The sequence below is a fragment of the Pseudorca crassidens genome, chromosome 11 (genome assembly GCF_039906515.1).
Source record: "Pseudorca crassidens isolate mPseCra1 chromosome 11, mPseCra1.hap1, whole genome shotgun sequence".
Taxonomy (NCBI): Eukaryota; Metazoa; Chordata; class Mammalia; order Artiodactyla; family Delphinidae; genus Pseudorca; species Pseudorca crassidens.
The window spans coordinates 59,868,106-59,888,442 of record NC_090306.1 but is presented as its reverse complement, the minus strand read 5'-3'; the positions used below and the strand labels follow the sequence as shown (position 1 = coordinate 59,888,442).

The following is a 20,337-nucleotide window of genomic DNA, read 5'->3' as shown; positions in this document are numbered from 1 at the left end:
TATTTAAGTATTCTTCCTGTTGAAGTCTGAGAAAAAGCTATTCAGTTAAATATGAATACCAGTCTGAAGACAACTTAACCACTGCTTTGCTGCATGTTTTTAGGCTATATATCTCTTTAGGTGTGAAATACAGAAAGATATTTTCAAGGATCTATTAATTTGTTAGAACATACTTTATCTTCTTTGGGCAGTGGACTCCCTGGTGAATCTCAGGCAAGGGCTTCTATAACTCTGAATGTAATTTTAGGGACTAGGTAGGATCCCTCATGCCTAGCCTCTAACCCCCCCTAAGTAGTCCCTAATAGGAAAGAGAGGTTTTTTAGTGAGTTTTATTTCAGAAAAGTAACAGTGGAAAAAAGCACTTTAGAGTCTGCAAATTAAGACTCTTTACACATGAGATTTTAAAGGTTTGTTTTGTAAAAGTTAAGGATACATTTAATTCTCTTTAAAGGACAATTACTACTGAGCTCTAATTCTAAAAAAGGATAAACACAGGAAAATGGCATGAAACTTGCAGAATTCACTAAAATTTCAGGAGCGTACCAAGATATCTCTCATCAAATTTTACGTACATAAGTTAAGTCAAATGGATGCAAAGTGAACTCTTAACAATTGTGATGTAACATTCATCATCAAAACCAATTACAGACTCTTAGAATCCTAAAATTGAAATTAATTGTACTGAATAAAAAAACTTCATTCTAATATTGTGCAAAGAGGTTTAACTGTTTTGAAAGCAAAACTAAACACGTGAAATGCCTCAGACAGAGGAAAACAGAAATGTTCTCTTTCATCAATACCAAATTTTCCCAGACTCACTGTGTGTGTGCCAGAGGGAGGGAGAGAAAACACAAACATGTAGAATTTCATTTTTGTTTTGTGTGCTTCGACACAAATTACACAACACTGAAAATACTAATTATTTTTACATGACTTCAGCAAAAAAAAAAAAAAAAAAAAAAAAAGAGGTAAGAGTGTAATACTCTGCCTTCAAATGCAAGCCCCAGTCCCAGGGATGGGTACTGGTATGAAACAAAGAATTCTCTGATCCATGGCAAAATCAGAAAGAAAAAGGAGGACAACATAGTAAGTTTTACAAAAAAGCTAATTTTGGGCTTCTCTGGTGGCGCAGTGGTTAAGAATCCACCTGCCAATGCAGGGGACACGGGTTTGAGCCCTGGTCCAGGAAGATCCCACATGCCGTGGAGCAACTAAACCCTGTGCCACAACTACTGAGACTGCGTTCTAGAGCCCGCAAGCCACAACTACTGAGCCCACATGCCTACAGCCCGTGCGCCTAGAGCCCATGCTCTGCAACAAGAGAAGCCACTGCAATGAGAAGCCCACACACCACAAGGAAGAGGAGCCCCCGCTCGCCGCAGCTAGAGAAAGCCAGCGCACAGCAACAAAGACCCAACTCAGTCAAAAAAAAAAAAGATAGTTTTATTTAATTTTAAAGGGTGTGTCCTGTATTCCATATAGAATGATGGAATGGAGTAGGAAAGTATTTTAGACTAGCCAGGAAGGGTGAAACTAGGAAAGTAACAATGAAGCAGAGAAGTAAAGGAACTAACTAGCTAAAGACAGGAAGAGCAGTCAGTGCAAAAGTGAACAAGGTCCTCAGTGGTGCGGCTCAAACAGAATGAATTCAGTGGAAGATGGTAGGAACTGAAGTCAGAGATACTAGTGTGAGCAGATCATGTGTCTTGCAGGCCTGGGGAACTCTGCATTTTATTCTATGTGAAATGAGAAGTCAAGAGAGGATTTTGGGGAATTCCCTGGTGGTCCAGTGGTTAGGACTCGGTGCTTTCACTGCCATGGGCCCAGGTTCAACACCTGGTCGGGGAACTAAGATCCCACAAGCTGCACGATGCAGTCAAAAAAAAAAAAAAAAAAGAGAGAGAGAGGATCTGTGGGCAGTTTAAGTGACATAATTTGGCATATTTTATTTATGTATATATTTAATATGAGTGTAGCTACTCTGTAAGGAATGGACAAAAGAGGGGACAAGAGTGGAAGCAGGGAAACAGGTTGGTGAGAGAAGATGGTGGCTCAGACTACAGTGGTAGTGGTAGGGGATATGTCAACACTGTACTGAAATATATTAAAATTACTGGTTATATCACATATATTAAAGTCAATTTGATAAATAGAAATTTAAAATACTAATTTAAAAACAAAATCATACTTCATTCTACATTACATATAAAATTTGTTCAGATATTTGGTATATACAATTTGTCAGCTTTCTTCAAGCAAACATATAAAGGGCTTACATCAATTCTGTTAACTGACCACCTTCTCTCTCAACTCTCGTATCACATGTTTTAACAAAGGAGAAGTAAAAACTGAGATTTCATCAAGAAAAATACATGAAATATGTTGTACCAAAAGCAATGTTTCTTAAGTCTTTTTTGAATACAGATCTAAAACATGTAACTAAGACATTTTACATTTGCTTTGATTCCATAAGAACTAATCAGGATACACACACACACACACACACACACACACACACACACACACACGTTAGCTTACACTAATTCTTTCTATTAGCCTGACAACCCCCCCCCCCGCCCCCAAAAAAGAGTTGGCCTCAAAATGTAGTAGAGAGGAATTAAACTGACAAGCAGAATGGAAGCACTAAGTTGGCTGGCTGTTCCCAGTAAACACCTTCATTACTTAATTAGGACTAGCTATGAGTTCCTAAGGTCTAACATTCTTAATATATAAATATAATATTTCAAAGCCAAATGCAGTAACTCAGAATACTCACAGAGAATTCATAAAACCTCAAACTTGAGATAATCTTAACCAACAACTTCAAAGATGGGTAAAGTGGTCCCTGATCCAGGTGGGATGAACGGTAATTACAAAAGGGAAAAAGAATAAGAGGCAAGGCCTGGAGCTTTTTAAATGGTCACAGAAACAAAGTAGGACACTTTACAAGTGAAACTTCAAAAATAAATTTAGATAGATAAATAAGTATATAGATAGGTAGACAGATAGGAAAGGGTGAAAAATAGATCATATCCAAGGCAGGATGGGCGGTATATAATCTTGCACAATTTTCCTTCAGCAAGACCTCTGGAGAGGAACTTACTCTAAAATCATTTATTGTCTATCATGCTGGCATGCTGGCCCAGGCACGGAATCCTATTCCCAGGGAACAGAAACACATCCCATGGCAGAGTGTCCTTTTCCTGATAGCAAACAAATATAGTTTGATTTTGAAATCTATCTCTAGTCTTAAAGTTCCAGCAGCATATTTTAAAGTGCTGCTAGACATTTCTGTATGAGAAGTGCATTTTAATAAACGAAATCAGTAATATTTAAAACTGACTTTCCGAGTTACTTTCTCCTGTTCTGTTCTGCATTATCATCACATTCTAACCTTTCTTCACAGTGGCTTTCACATTTGTTTTTTGCCATTCTACCTATCACCTTCTTAGTTTAAGCTATGGACTAGATTTTTTTTAGCCCTTTGACTGATCTCCCTTCACTTTTCAGTGAACATGCTGAGGGTTTCCTATATGAATTATGCCAAAAATTGTGCTAATGAACACAAAAGCTGAGTAACAGCCCCAAGTCTTGAACAAGCTCACAGCCTAGTTAGGAGAAACACCTGTAAATAAACAATTACAGTATGAAAATCTGTACAGGTGTTTTGGGAACACAAATAAGGGAATATCTAACTCTATCTGAGGGAAACAACTGAAAGGTCTTATAAAGTAATATTTGAACAAATATTTAAATTTGTTAAAAAAATTTTTATTTAAAAAAAAGGAGAAGAGTGTAGGGTGGGAGATGAAGCAAACTTTGGCATAAGAAACAGCAGGCATAAGTTCTCGGAAGTGAGAGAAAGCCCAGAAACACAAAACTTTTAATACAGCCAACAAGGAGGATGTCTGGAAGGACAATGATAGGTGGTAAGGAAAAATAGGCTAAATTTCAATGCCAGGTTAATAGGGCAAGGATATAGACGGGAAAGCCAGATACAAAAATCTAGGTGAAGACTTCCTTCAACTAACACTTTACTATGATGTCATATTCATAACCACTACAATGACTTTGTCACTTTCCTACTCTCATATCTCTTGTTAATTTCCCCTAAAGGATGCAGACCAATATTCCTGAGATCACGACCTTAACATAATTTTGCAGCAGTAATTATCTCAAAATCCAACAACAACCTTATGCCTCAGCTTAGTTTGGGTTATTCACAGTTGTTCCTGTACATGATAATCTCTGGAAAATGCCATCTGTAACCCCTGACATCTTCAACAATTAAAACTCAAGCTGAGCAGATTAACTCTAAATATTTATTGAAATCATCCATATCTTTCTATCTCTGTCATTTCTGAGAACAAGCATTTCCAATATCCTTCAATCAGGTCTTTATTAATCCATTCTCATTCCCCTCAAATTTACTTTCCCACATCAGCCAAGTAAATTTTTAAAATAAAAATTTAACAGTCATGGCCCTGCTGATTGAAATGCCTCAACAGCCTTCCAAATCAGTAATAAGGCTTATTAAGGCCCTATGTAACCTCTCTGACCTTAACTGTCTCCACAGGTCCCCTGCCACCACTAAACTACTGCCACACCTTCAGTTACTCAAACACAAGTTCTCTTCCGCCTCCAGACCTTTGCATAGGCTGATACCTCTACTTAGAATGCTCTTTCTCCCACTCTTTGAAACTTTCATACTGAATCAGGACCCCTGGCTTGCAGTCATTGAAAATACTTTATCATAACTATAATTATACAATAATAAGAAATAACTTTTATTGACCACTTACTATGCCAGGCAATATACTCCAAATGTTTCAAAATGTATTTACATAATCTTCATAATTTACTTAGTAATAACTATATAAACATGTATGTAATCCTCATGTATTTACTTATTTAGTCTTCATTTTTAGATGAGAAAACTGAGAACTGGAGAAGTTGGGTAACTTGCCCAAGGTCACATATCTGATGTGCCCAAGATTCCACATCTGATAATTGACAGAGATGGGATATGATCCCAGACAATCTGTTAGAGTCCCCCCTTTTAACCACGATAGTACACTGACTCTCAGAGATACAACTAATAGTTTAATGTTTGTATTCTCCCCAAATTGTGAGCTTCATGACAGGAGAAGCAGTAAAGGGCAAAAAGGGGTGCGGGGCTTACTTTGCAGTAAACAATGGTAAGCAGAGGGTGCCACATCAAATATTTGTGCATGTCAAAAAAAGATCTCTTTAGCGGAAGAATGAGAATGAACTGCCTGGACAGAGGTATGTGAAACAAAAGCTAGTCTCTACCAGACTGATCATATCTATTTTAGAGAAAGCAACATTAATTTTAGAATAAAATTATGCTTAAAAGAAAGAACACCACCACCACATCAATTAAAAAGTAATTACTATTTCCATATTCCAAATTAACTAATATTTTTACTTTCAAAATACAGTGAACATAATTTAATCATTCAAGGAATTAGAATGGTTATTACAAAACTCTAAATTTTTATTATAAGCTACTGAAATAGACACTGTAGCATTAAACGAGTAGAATATGTTTACCAATTGGGTTAAAACAAGACCAAATCCCTGATGGCAACTTTTTCTTGTGATTCTATTTCTAAAGTAGCCAGGAGTTTTACTGTTAACATGCTGATACACGTGTCCCATCATAAAATCAACTCTTTCACAACACTGAAGTACGAAGACTTTTCTATAGCCAGCAACTTTTCATCTTTAGCAACAGAGTATGCATCCACCTGTATTATAAAGGGTAAAGAGAACCAAATGTAGGTGGGGGTTGGGGGTGACAGGACTGCTCTTTTACTACTGTTTCCCTAATGGAGATTTTACTATTTCACTCTGATTGCTGAATACAAAATCTGACTTCTTACTTTTCCCTCCCAATTTCATATTCACTATCAGCAAACACTTCACACCCATACAAATACACACAAGTTCTCTGTTGTTTATAAAGCAGGCAGAAAATTAATAAAAATCACAGTCAATTTCCATTAACATTTATCTGCCTTTATCAAGATGTAGTCAATCAAAATTGAAACCAATCATGAGAAGCCATAATATCTGAAGATAATCTGGTTATCTTTATTACTGGCTTTTAGAGGGAAAAGCTGATAGGTCAAATCCCCTGAGACACTGCCCAAAATCTATGGAACTAGAATACTGTACACCTATATCAAATATGATATACTACCACCTAGAAATATTTATAACCCAAGGAATTTGTTTTAGTGGTATTTTTTGGTAATAGAATTCTGAGCTACCAATCCTACTTCACAACTTATAAATAATCCTAATTTTATTTCGTTCCGGAAAACACTAAAAAAAAAAAAAAAAAGAAAAGAAAAGAAATGGGATTAAATAAAGAAGAGAAAGGCACTTACATTAGAAAAAAATCTAGCTCCTCAAAGAACAAAGAATTTAATATCTGGAAGTCTTTAGGAAAAGAATGATCTTTCCTCCTATTAAAAAACATACTACTCGAAGTCCTACTAGTTCTAGAATACTGTGGCTTGATATAATATAAATAAATGTATAATTAATAGTTTACTAATCTACTTAGGATGGATCTAAAAAAAGTGAAGATTTAGATAAATTTTAAATTGATAATTTCTAAATTCATCAACTTAAATTGATACGGAAATAAAAGCAATTCATTTCATAGTTTTAGTAAATGCAGACTGCCTGATAAATGAGCAATAAAAGGCTTAATGAACACTGAAAAGGCAGTTAACAGGTAGATGCAAAGGAAACTGACTGGAAATGTGATTCAGCAGGAAACTAGGGGCTTACAGGAACATATCAACAATCATTATTTTGGAGAGTAGTTAAATATTTTGGCACAGAGTTCTGTACAGGGGTTACAGGAATACTTCGTAAGAGATATCATCCCCCACAAAGCAGCGTAGCTCACATTTGATAAAAAGATAGAGAGGGCAAGCCAGGAGAGCGATGAAAACACATCACTCTTCCTAATCCAATAACTGTTTACTGAAATCTGGTACCTGAAGCTGCTTTACTGAGATGACATTCCCAAAACCATGTACACCATACCTTAGGGTGTGCCCCCACCAAATCTACAAACCCTCTAAAGAGTATTACCAAAAGGCCTATCAGCTCTCCTGATCAGTCTGACTTTGATCTAGGGAGAATATGTTGTGCATGCTTCAACTTGAAGAAACAGATTTTGTGGTTTTTCAAATTCTTAAAGTTGCCTGTATCAATATGCCTCATGCAGATTCAAACTTATAACCACTAACATACAAGCTTAAAAGACACGTGCATCATCCTAAAATCAAAACACTAATAACTCAAAAAGTGCTAACTGTAAAAAAAGCACACCATCATATATTAACTGAAAAACCAACTATAAATGGTATGCCTTATGACCAATAAGTTAGATTTGAGAACTCACACAATAGGGCCTAAAATTAAAATAAGCAATATTTTATCCTTAAATATTAAGATATAAATTTATAAATTACAAGTGGAAGAACATATAACAGTAGAAAGCCCATAAGTTTAGAATATAAAACAAATCCTCTAAGTATGAAGGAAATGTTTTTAATGAGGTTGAATATCTCACACCAGTGTCAGAGGTGGGGGTGGGGAGCACTCCCTAATGCAGAGGAAAGAGGGTGGGAATCCATAAGAAACTGATGGATGGTCTGCTTTGCCGGGGGATATGGATTTCTACAAGCCTCCCAATAAATTTAAGAAATGCTCGAACTTAGAGGGAAGGAGAGAGAAACTGCTGAGGATTCTGTATTTTGAGGCCCTGCTTTGAGACCTGAAATGCCAAATATTTGGTGCCCCAATCTCTTTAATCCTGACATACTTTCTCTGAAGAAATGTTAGCCATCACAGGCTATATTCTATTTTTCCTGGGTATAATTTTGAATGTCTTGTTATGTGCAAAAGAATCTAGAAATAACGTGAATAAGAATTACATGGGATAGATCTGGGAGAACTAAAGAAACAAATTTTTTTTTTTTTTTTTTTGCAGTACGCGGGCCCCTCACTGCTGTGGCCTCTCCCGTCGCGGAGCACAGGCTCCAGACGCGCAGGCTCAGCGGCCACGGCTCACGGGCCCAGCTGCCCCACGGCACATGGGATCCTCCCAGACCAGGGCACGAACCCGCGGCCCCAGCATCGGCAGGCGGACTCTCAACCACTGCGCCACCAGGGAAGCCCAAGAAACAATTTTTGAAGCCTTTCTGAGAAGAACCTAAAATGATAGTATTTATTTGTGAGCAAAGTAGTGCAGACCCAGGGCTACACTGCTATAGAACTATTTCTAAAAATTCTGCATTAAGAAAAAAAAATCTGTATTGTTAGATCATGATTTCGGATACAAGGAACACAAGCAGAAAATGACAGGAGTGTTAGCATTTCTCACACACACACACACACACACACACACACAATTTGGGTGAGCTGTTCACTCAACAAATGTTTGCTGAACTTTGTACCAGATATTGTGCCTTCACTGCTTCTATACTTATCTTTGTTAACCTCAAATCTAGAGATGGGTAGAAATGTTCCAGTCTTCCTGTCTAGATTTCAAGGAAAAAGATGTTTGAAGTTTCTATTCTTTCAAATTTTAAAAATATAGCTACTTGCCTGAAACTTTGGGAAAGGGAAGAACAGCATGTCTAAAGCTAGTGGAAGGAAACTAAAATATGCCTCCTTCTGATACCAAGTTAAATGTAGCAAAATTTTTAGTCTATGGATTTATGCTTTCCCTGACCTTTTCTCTTAGCTTCTTTTCTGAACATGAGTTTTCTGGTCCTGCTATACTCTGTGGAGAATATGAAGTTTTAAAAAAATCTAACAAACTTCCTTTGTATTACAACATTAATGGTTTATTCAGTTTAAGGTTTTCCCTCTTTCACATCTAACTAATAAGAAATGAAATTATTTCTTAGAACACTAGGACTTTAATAATTTATGAGATAATTTTATGAAAAAAATAATTTATAAGAAACACTATATTTTTAAACTAACAAAATGACTCACTGACAAAATGGCCCAACATCCACCCTTAAAATACTGATGACAGCACCGTTTTTCCCCCGGTCTTTCCCACCACCTACTTACCTGTGCAATTTCTTTCAACATTGGCTACTCTGGGGATTGGAAAGCTCAGGGCTGGAGGCTGAAGTGAAGAAGGAAAGGTTGGAGGGTGAGCCATGGCACCAGCCCCGCACTAGGAGCGCCCCTGAGATACTACAGCAGGGTTGACACCATAGCTCTGAAGTTCAAACTCCAGCAAACGATAAGAAAGGAGTCCAACCAGAACATGATAAACGATGGGATTCTTCCGCTCTTTGAAAAATAAGGAAATCATGCTATAAAGATCTGAATGTCCAGTTTCAACATTATGACTCCCTGTTCACCTCTTCATCATTCCCCAACCCCAGATTCACCTCAGACTGATTCAAAGTGCTAATCAAAACAAAGAGGGTGGGGGGTGAAGCGCACAAGTAGAGCTTTCTATAAACTTGCACACAGAAAATGAGGATAGGGCTCACCTGGCCATCATAAAAACGTGCAAGACAATATGTTAAAATACTCTGCCTATCTGCCCCTTGAATACTTTCTTGCTCTCCTAAGCACTCAACATTAAATCTAAGGCTCTCATACGCATTAACATTAATACCATCAGCCAGCAAAATGACAGCTGGACTATTTCGATGTATTGATATTTAAATTCCTAAAATTGGGCCAATGAGCTTTTCAAAACCCAGGGATAACTTTCGGTATAAGGATATTCCTTGGGGGAATTTCCTGGCAAGTCCAGCGGTTAGGACTCCACACTTCTGCTGGGGGCCGGGGTTTGATCCCTGGTCAGGGAACTAAGATCTTGTGAGCCGTGCAGCATGGCCAAAAAAAAAAGTATATTCCTTGGGAGGAGACTAATTTTTTAAAAGTGTTCCACTCTGATAAAAGCAAATGAGGACCCCCTCAACTAAAATAACTTTAATCAAACTAGATGATAAAAAAATCATAGACTTTTAAAGAAATAAATCTAAATACAGGACTTAAACTGTGACTTTTATGAGAATGAATCCTCACTTTATAATATAAAAAGTAAATTACTGATTCAGAGGAAACTAGACTCTGATTATTATGACTACTAAAGCTAATAAAAATAGATGCTCATTTAAGTTATTTAAAGATAACATCTACTCAATAACAAATATTATTGGAGGTGGCAAATGTTTTAAAACAGTAAATTACATACAGTGAAGTATCAGAATCCTAAATTATGTTATATGAAGCAATTAAAAATAAAAAGTATTCCTTTAGCAAGGGAACACAGGACTTTTAAAATACTTCTAAACATCTTGCCATATAAATTAATTCAGTAAACATTATTCAGTGAGCATCTACAATGTAATACGCTAAATATATTTACATTTATACCCTTATGTACTTTACCCATTTGATGCTCAGAATAAAGAACATCACAAATCAAAAGGAGTAAAGAAGAAAACACATTTACAATGCTCCTGCACCATTACTCTGGCCTCCAGGTCTTAGTGAACTTACCCTTCATTACCTGCAATCTCCTACCATTTCCCCCTTCTCTTATTGTGTTCCTGCCCGACTGCCCCACTCCCCTTGCCATTCCTCAAACACAAAAGGCATACTCCTGTCCTCAGACCTTTGTACTTCTTGTACCATTCAAGAATCCTTTCTTTTTAGGTATCTACATGGCTTCACCTCACCATGCTTCATATATTGAGCCATCCTAGTGAGGACTTCACTGTTTATTCTATTTAAAAGTATACTGTCCTTTTCCCCAACCCCTTATGCACTCTCTATCCCCTTTCCTGTTTTAATTTTTCCTCCATAGCATGTATCAAAATATAATACACAATGCATTTTATTTATTTTGTTTAATGTCCTCCTATACTCTAAAATATCAGCTCCACGAGAACAGAATTTATTTATTTATTTCGTCTCTTTTGTTCACTTCTGTCTCCACACAATCTGGAACAGTGCCTGGCACTGAGTAGGCCCATAACATGAACGTGTCCTCCTCTTACTCCACACATGCTGTTACTTGAGCGTTATTTGACAGTAACCCATCACTGCAGTGCTTACAGTACATGTGAAAATTTTATGAGCATAACAATTATTTTAAAACTTAATGGAATTATGTCAAAAATTAATGTTAATTTTTGCATTTCTGAAACATATGAATAAAGTTGTTTTATGCCTTTTTCCACTGAAATTGACAACCACTTCCAAAATACCTAATAGACTAACAGACACCTTCAGTGGTTAGAATGCCATGCCATAAGAAGTACCAAATAAGGATTTGGAGATGAAAATTTTTTTTTTCTATTTCCCAAACTTTTTCTCAAGTTAGATTACCTTTTTAAAAAAAGTTATTTCACGAGTATTTCAGACTTAACAGTTTAATATGAGACAACACACATTTCTTTTCTATCAAAAAATCCCACTAGAAAAATTATACTACTTAGAGCCACTGGGTTGCACTGTAGTCCATGGGAATATGCACTCCTTGAGAACAGTGTACCACTACAGCAGCCTAACACAGTGGGCCTGGTACAAATAAGCACTAATATGTGTTGAGAGTTTATCAAATGATAGGTATTACTCAAAGCACTTTATATATATTACCTTACTTAATCATAACAAAACCCCTATAAGATATACTTTTACCTCAAATTGAGGCACAGAAGGGTAGGGCCTATGGACTCTCATTAGATTGAAAATATTTCTCTATCACAGTTATCATGAAGAATACCCAGTCCCTGCAACCCCAGTAAGATACTAAAGATTTAATCTCCACAAAAACCCAAGTGGATAGACTCCAAATTTTAGAAGTTAGCCGAAGCATAGGTGAGGGTGAGGCATGGGTTTGAAAATTGAGAGGTGAAGACCTACATTCTGAGCTGTGGGATCCTCCGCTTTCTTTCCTTAACCTGCTTACAGAACAGTCAGTCAGATTTAAGAACCACTCCTCTACCCTACCTCTCTACCTGTGGAAAAACTGAATTGCTCCAGAGAAACAAATGTCACACACTATCGTATTTTTTTATCTTAGGTATTGGAATATACCAAAGACCTGTCCTATTCTAGGATGTGATAGTTTAGGGTGAATATGACTTGAACTTATGTTTAGAGGGCATGTGAAATTGAGAACCAGGTATATTCATCTACTCTAACCCTAAAAGTGGCCCTAAAGTAAAGTGCTTGAAGAAACTAGATCCTAAAGATTATAGGTGGGGAATTTTTGAAATATATGTCATCAGTATGCCCATATTCAAGCAGAGATAAAAGAAGCTCAACTAAAAGAACTGTGGACTGGGACTTCCCTGGCGGTCCAGTGGTTAAGACTCCATGCTTCCAACTGCGGGGGGCGCAGGTTTGATCCCCGGCTGGGGAACTGGGATCCCACATGCCACGCAGCACGGCAAAAAAAAAAAAGAACTGTGGATTGACATGACAATTGTGGGTTAGGTAAACTTTCTTTTTTTATTTTTATTTTTTAATTTTTTTGCAGTACGCGGGCCTCTCACTGTTGTGGCCTCTCCCGTCGCGGAGCACAGGCTCCGGACGCGCAGGCTCAGCGGCCATGGCTCACAGGCCCAGCCACTCCGCGGCATGTGGGATCTTCCTGGACCGGGGCATGAACCCGTGTCCCCTGCATCGGCAGGCGGACTCTCAATCACTGCGCCACCAGGGAAGCCCAACTTTCTTTTTAAAGGGGCTATCTTGAAGATCATGACTCAAACTTTCAAGGAACTAAGGTAAGGTGACAGGCAGTGAAAGGAATCACAAAATGCAAAATTCTTAAATAAAAATTTAATGATTTTAATGTTGTCTATGTTACACATAACTTAAAAAGCTTTAAAAAAATTTAAAGTCCTTCAAGTAGAAGGAAAATGATACTATAAAGAAAGAAGGGAAGGAAGGAAAAAAACACAACCTCCTGGATTGATAGTGTCTTAGGCACTGGCAGAAGCAAACACAAATCCCCTTGGGAAAAATGTCTTTCCATCTAGTCCTCAAAGAAGTCACACAGATTTCTAAGAAACATAAAATGGTAACTTACACACCTACAAGGAATCAAGGTATCATAAGTGAGAACCAGAAGAAGCAAAAGACATGAGAATGATCTGTGGCAACTTTCAGCTGCTGGATTTATCACATATTAAACATAAGCATGTATAAAATGATTAAATAAATAAAAGAAGATATATTAGAGTCGAAATCTAAACAAAATAATGGTAAAAATGTGAAAAATAATGATAAATACGTGGGTATAGAAGACATAGACAAGATTAACGAACTTGATCTAATGGAAACAGAGCAATACACCTGCCAACTGGTCAATATGCATTTTGTTCAAGTAAGTAAACAAATAATTGATATAATACTGATCACATTCTCTAGCTACAGCAGAATATGTGAGAAGTCAGCAATATGAAGATAATTAGAAAAGCCTCATAAGTTTGGAAAATTAAAAACACTTAAGACTAAAGAACAGTAAAACAAAACCTAAGGAATAAAAGGAAATATCAATAACTTAAAGAGTATAAATTGATGAGTATAAAACAAAAAATAAATTTAAAGCAAGGGTGACAAATAAGATGAAAAGGCACACAGTCAACAATCTTACGGATGAAAAAAGGTGCTAAAAATATTTAAATATTATTAATATTTAAATATAAATATTTAATATAAATATTTAAATAGGTAGCATTATGAATAATTTCTTAATCCTGATAAAGAATATCTACCAAAAAAACCCAAAACCTGCATCAAACATCATATTTACTGGTGATAAAGTTTGTAAGACAAGTAACAAGAGAAAGATTCCTACTACTAACACTTCTACTCAACCTTGTATCAGAAATATGAGTGCGTTCTGAAAAGAAACGCAAGTTACAAAAATTGTAAAGTATCAAAACTGCAATTTCCAGATGATATATTTATTTACATGAAAGAACCTACCCCACAAATAACCTACAGATAAATTATAAGAATAAAAATTTAGGGACTTCCCTGGTGGTCCAGTGGTAAAGAATCCACGTTCCAATGAAGGGGACACGGGTTTGATCCCTGGTTGGGGAACTAAGATCCCACATGCCGTGAGGCAACTAAGCCCGAGCACAACTACTGAGCTCATGCCCCTCAACCAGAGAGCCTGCGAACCGCAAACTACAGAGCCCATGTACTCTGGACCCCGTGCGCCCTGGAGCCCGCGCACCACAACTAGAGAGAAGCCTGCACCCCCCGACAAAGAGCCCACACCACAACGGAAGATCTTGCATGCCTCAACGAAGACCCCGTGTGCCGCAACTAAGACCTGATGCAGCCAAAAAAACAGTAATCAAGTTTAAAAGTCAACTGTATGTCAATATAACAGTAACATCTATAAAATATAATTTTAAAAATACAATTTACCAAAAAAAAGCAACAAAAGTACTTATGTATAACTCTGACTAAAGATTTATAATTCCATTATTAAAAAAAATACAACTTTATTGAGAGAAAATACAGAAGACCTCAGTGTATGAATTCAGGGAGAGGAAGAATAACATAAACATATCATTTCTTCCCCAAATAAAAATGAAGTCAATAAAATTCCACTTGTAAACACAATGACTTTTTTTTTTTTTTCAAATTCTAAATCTGTCACTGAACAAAAGGCCAAGAAAGTCAAGAAAATAATAAAGACCAAGGTGGAGAGACAGACACGAAGATTTAACACAAAGCTATAGTAGTTGAGAATGTGGGACACTGGTGCAGGCAGAGACAAACACATCAAAGTAATAAAATAGATATTTAATTTTCATAAAATTTGAGACTACGACATGGTTCAGAAAACTTCTCTAACTTCATAAAGCTCCTTCTGTTGTTTTCATGCAGTCTCTAAAAGTACAATGGCAAGTTTGCTGAGGTTTTCTTGTCTCTGTTCCCCTCTCCCACTTTAATCTGCTCGTTCTCTTTCCTCTGTCCCTGTTGTCCCTATCCTGCTCAATTTTGATTCCACTCCCAGAAACTTCTCAACAGGGTCCTGGAAGGGAGCACTGGTGGGTCAGTCTTGAGAGTTCAGAGCTAGGCAGCTCAAGTCACTTTAGGCCTCACCACAGGTCCCTTAACCCTGATCTAATAAAGTGGGCAAAACCTCCCCAATTTCAAATTGGCTAATCACACTTACCACTTTCAAAATGTCTCTTCACCACTTTGAGGTGCTTCTATGCCCAGGTCCATACACCCCAATGCTTCTATGTTCTCATGCATAAAAACTGATAAATTTAGGTCTTTTGTTAGACTTTCACCTGCTTATATTTTGAGGTTCATGGAGATATTTCATCCCCAGTTTTTGTTACAAATGTTTTCATGGGTTTTGGTTTTCTATCTAGTTGTTCTATTTTTATATGGGAATTCAGAAAAATTAAAAAAACAAAAAACTAAGCTGTCACCATCAGTGCAATCATCCCAGAATCTAAGTAAGGCCTGAGATATTTTAAAAGGTAACTATGCACCAGTGTTTTCTTAGGTCAGTCTCCCAAAGCAATAGAAATAAAAGCAAAAATAAACAAATGGGACCTAATCAAGCTTACAAGCTTTTGCACAGCAAAGGAAACCATAAACAAAATGAAAAGACAACCTAGGGACTGTGAGAAAATATTTGTAAATGATGCAGCCGACAAGGGCTTAATTTCCAAAATATACAAACAGCTCATACAATTCAATAACAACAACAAAATCAAATCAAAAAATGGGCAGAAGACCTAAATAGACATTTCTCCGAAGAAGACGTACAGATGGCCAATATGCACATGAAAAGATACTCATCATTGCTGATTACTAGAGTAATGCAAATCAAAACTACAATGAGGTACTACCTCACACCAATCAGAATAGCCATCATTAAAAAGTCTACAAATAATAAATGCTGGAGAGGGTGTGGAGAAAAGGGAACACTCTCACACTGTGGTGGGAATATAAATTGGTGCAGCCACTATGGAAAACACTATGGAGGTTCCTCAAGTTGCCATATGATCCAGGAATCCTACTCCTGGGTGTATACCCTGACAAAACTGTAATTCAAGAAGATACATGCACCCCCATGTTCATAGTAGCACTATTTACAATAGCCAAGACATGGAAACATCTGTCCATCAACAGATGAATGGATAAAGAAGATGTGGTACATATATGCAATGGAATACTATTCAGCCATAAAAAAGACTGAAATAATGCCATTTGCAGCAACATGGATGCAACTAGAGATCATCATACTAAGGCAGAAAGAGAAAGACAAATACCATATGATATCACTTAAATGTGGAATCTAAAATATGACAAAATGAACCTATCTATGAAAAAGAATCACAGACACAGAGAACAGACTGGTGGTTACCAAGGGGGCAGGGGTTGGGGGAGGGATGGAGTGGGAGGTTGGGGTTAGCAGATGTAAGCTTTTATATATATCGACATATACATTGATATATAGGTATATATCCAATAGGATGAATAAACATCAAGGTCCTACTGTATAGCACAGAGAATAATATTCAATATCCTATGATAAACTATAACGGAAAAGAGTATTTTTAAAAAAGTATATATATGTATAACTGAATCACTTTGCTGTACAGCAGTAATTAACACAACACTGTAAATCAACTATACTTCAATTAAAAAAATAGTAACTTTGCTTCTATATTTTCTGATTGATAGAAGTATCTACACTAATGTTTTAACTTTCTATTTAATGATGAACACATTCCATATTCATGATTGGGGCAAATTATTTAAATATAAAATGTATTTCTGAAAGAGAAAACAATATTTCACGTGTAAAAGCCTAGAGCTAAGTTCCCAAAGGAGCACCACAGTGAAGACAAAAGGATGCCGCCAGATATTTTAAATCTTCTCAGGGAACACGTCAGATATCAGATATCTGTCAGATATCAGATACCACCTGAACTACATAAGTGGTTTAGACCTAATTACTTAATTTAACAAAACTGTTAACATTTCACAGTGGCCCAGGGGCACTGTGAAAAAATTACGAAGATACTAAGGGTGCCATAGAACCATGTACCTTAGTGAAACCTGCTTTGTGGAAAACAAATGTCAGCTCATTTGATGATTTCAGAAGATGAGTAAAAAAGTATCAGAACATATAATGCATTCAAAGAAAGACCAACATTGTTAGCATCACGTAATAAACCAACCAATGAGGAACTTGGGAATTCATTTAATTTGATGTTTTTGGTTGGCCAGAGGAAGAAGAAAAAGATGAGCCATGAATGACAAATAAATGTCAAAATTTATTTGAAACAAATATTTAGGTCATGGAGTCAAAATAACTTTTGCAGCTGATAATATGATCGTGACATGAGCAGAAGCATCACATTTAAAGTGCAATTACAAAAGCGATCTCATTTTAGCAGGAATTGTATAACTGCAAGTGAAGACAACTTAACAGTCACCAATTTGAGTTTTTTATTCCCCTTCCTTCATCCTGTGGCTACAGCCATTTGTTTCCAAGAGTTTCAAGAGCAGTAAACTATGAACCAGTTCACTGATTTCAAGTACTTATTTTCGAACGAATTCCTTCCTCAGCTCACTCTTACTCACCTTAACCCAGGGCCAAACAGCAAGGATGTCTAAAGCCTCCGTCTTTCTGTTCTACGCGCTAGACCTATTCTGACAACTCTTGAATTGCTAAGTATTCATTTTTCAAAAATTCTTTTCCATTTTAAGTTTTCTTTTTATTATGCATCTTTAACGTACGTAATATATCAGATTCCAAGTGCTTTGATGCTGGTGCTGTTTTCAATCATACTAGAAGCTATCAAGAAAAGGTTATAAGCTACTATGCTACAACTATGACTCTAAGATACCATCAGTTGTAAAATACATCCTGATAGCAGAAAGATAAAAATTTTCAATAATGTGTTATCACTTATAATAAAAGAAATGGGGTACTTCATTGCTTGTTTACATTAAATTTTTACTGCAGTGCAAAAGAAAAAAATGTAATTTGTATACAGTATTGTACAATACTCTTGCATACTGAATGGAAGCACACGTACCAGATGAATTTGTATGTGCACCACTGATTGTTAAATAATTAGGAAACTTGTGTTTTAAATGCTTTACATTATGCAGAATTGTCAGATATCTGAAATGTCAGATAGGTGTTGAGTGTTTTAGCAATATCTGGGAAATTGTTTACGGTTTGGGGTGGGCTGGAAAGTCATTATTTTTTTTCCTATTCCAAATAACAGAAAATAGGGAATCACTTTTCAAAAAATTGCCACATGATACATAAAGATGCACCTATATACTGAAATATATATGTAATAAAAATATAAAAACAAAAAGAATAAAACAAAATTCAAACAACAGAGTACTTCTGGGGAAGGAGGCAGTGGAAGGGTGGGACATGGAAATATCTCCATTAAGTACAATACTCAAGCGGTAGAAAAACGCATATTTGTTAAAAACAAAGACAACAAATCACATTTGCACCTATATAATCACTAGAAAAGATACACACTAAACTGTTAAAAGTAAAATTGTGAAGGTAAACTTTCACATTCTATAGCTCTGTAATTTAAAAAAACTAATAGAAAGGAAATAAAATAGTTAATGGCAGGGGGAGAGAGGAGGAAATAGCAATACAATCACTGCCATCATTCTCTGACAGGATACATTCCACAAAGTTAATGTGGTATTCTAGATAATGAGGTATTCTTAAGGAACATACAGACTAGGATGCATTAGATCTAGTTTATAAATAACATACACTGAACTAGCTAGCATATGATGTGATGACCTCAAAGTAGCATTCTAAAAATCTTGGAGATATATATATATAAGTGGCATTTTCCCCAGCACACTTTGCAGTTTCTTCCTGTCACCTCTTTCTTTGTTTTAATTTTATTGAAACAACATGCATTTGAACACCAATTATGTAACTGAAACCATGCTAGGTACAGGCAGTACCAAAATAAATATGGCTCCAGTTTTCAAGACGCTTGTAACATACAGTAGCACTGTCTAATACAACTCTGTGCAATAATGGAAAAGTTCTATATCTGCACTGTTCAATATGGTGGCCATTAACAGCATGTAACTATTGAGCATTTGAAATGTGGTCGATGTGACTGAGAAATTAAATTATTTTATTTTGTTTAAATGAATTTAAATACCACTTATGGCTAGTGCCTACGGTACTGGACAGCACGGGGTTACAGCAAGACAAGGAAAAATAAACATAACTACATTGTATCATGGTACACACTAAACTAGAAGTATGCACAAAAGCTACAAAAGTAAGGAGAAGGAATGCTGAAACCCATCACAGAATGGCTTCTCAAAGTATTGATACCTAATTCTTGAATCATGGAAGAAAGGTGAGGCATTACATGAAGAGGAACCCAAACAAGTAAAGGCTTAAAGTGTAAAAGTGCATAGCATAGAGATTTAAAAGCAGTTTTATATTACTCAACGCAAAAACTTTTCCATTTATATTACTCAATAAGCAAACAGAGGAGACAATGGAAATAAAAGTATGCGGGGTCAGAATGTGCAAAGATTATACGTAATGTTTAGGAGCTCGTTTGCATTATATAACAGAGGGGAAGAAGGCACTGGTAAGTTAACCTGGTAATTAATATGGTTAAATTTGTGCATGCTCATAGTTGGAATAAATTAGTGTAAATTAGAGAAAGAAAAGAAAATTCTAGCTAAAAACTGGAGTTACATTTCCTTGGAAGACGCTTGACAATCTTTCTAAAAGAATAAACTATAAACCATTTACATAATTAAATTATCTCATCTGAACTAATATACCAGTCTGTCTATGCAAATAAACTTCAATTACTCTAGTCATACTCAAAAAACTTTTAACTGGGCTTAAATTCGTAGTGACAAATGAAACACACAAAGTAGATACCAATAGAAAAATCAATACTTCAACCAACACCCATTTAAAAGTCATTAGGTTTTAGCACAAAGCTGAGGGAATGCACCTTCCCAAATGAGTTCCTAAGTCTTTAATCAAGTCCATAATGAAAGGAGAACTGGGGAAATTTTATCCTTTTTATTAAACTCTGGACTATTAGCTTATTATTATCAGAATGCTTAAATAACACTATAAGACATCAAGTAACCTCCAAAAACAAAAGGCCTCAAAGATAAATTAATTAGTATAAACACAGCTACAAAGAAATCCTACTTTATCCATGAAAAACAACAAATAAAATTCCTCCAAAATGGAATTGTTAAAAATCC

General features: G+C 36.2%; 1 protein-coding gene across 5 annotated transcripts in view; it reads right to left on the bottom strand.

Annotated features, from left to right (window-relative positions):
* CNOT2 (CCR4-NOT transcription complex subunit 2) overlaps positions 1-20,337 on the bottom strand; it is a 110,753-nt gene that overhangs the window by 46,367 nt on the left and 44,049 nt on the right. For 2 of the 5 annotated variants that reach the window (XM_067697329.1, XM_067697328.1), the window contains one exon: positions 9,133-9,190. The exons of the other annotated variants lie outside the window; for them this stretch is intronic. In XM_067697329.1, coding sequence (XP_067553430.1) covers positions 9,133-9,153 — 21 coding nt within the window. In that variant the 5' untranslated portion in view covers positions 9,154-9,190. The remainder of the gene's footprint in view (positions 1-9,132; positions 9,191-20,337) is intronic. 5 annotated transcript variants of the gene reach the window in all.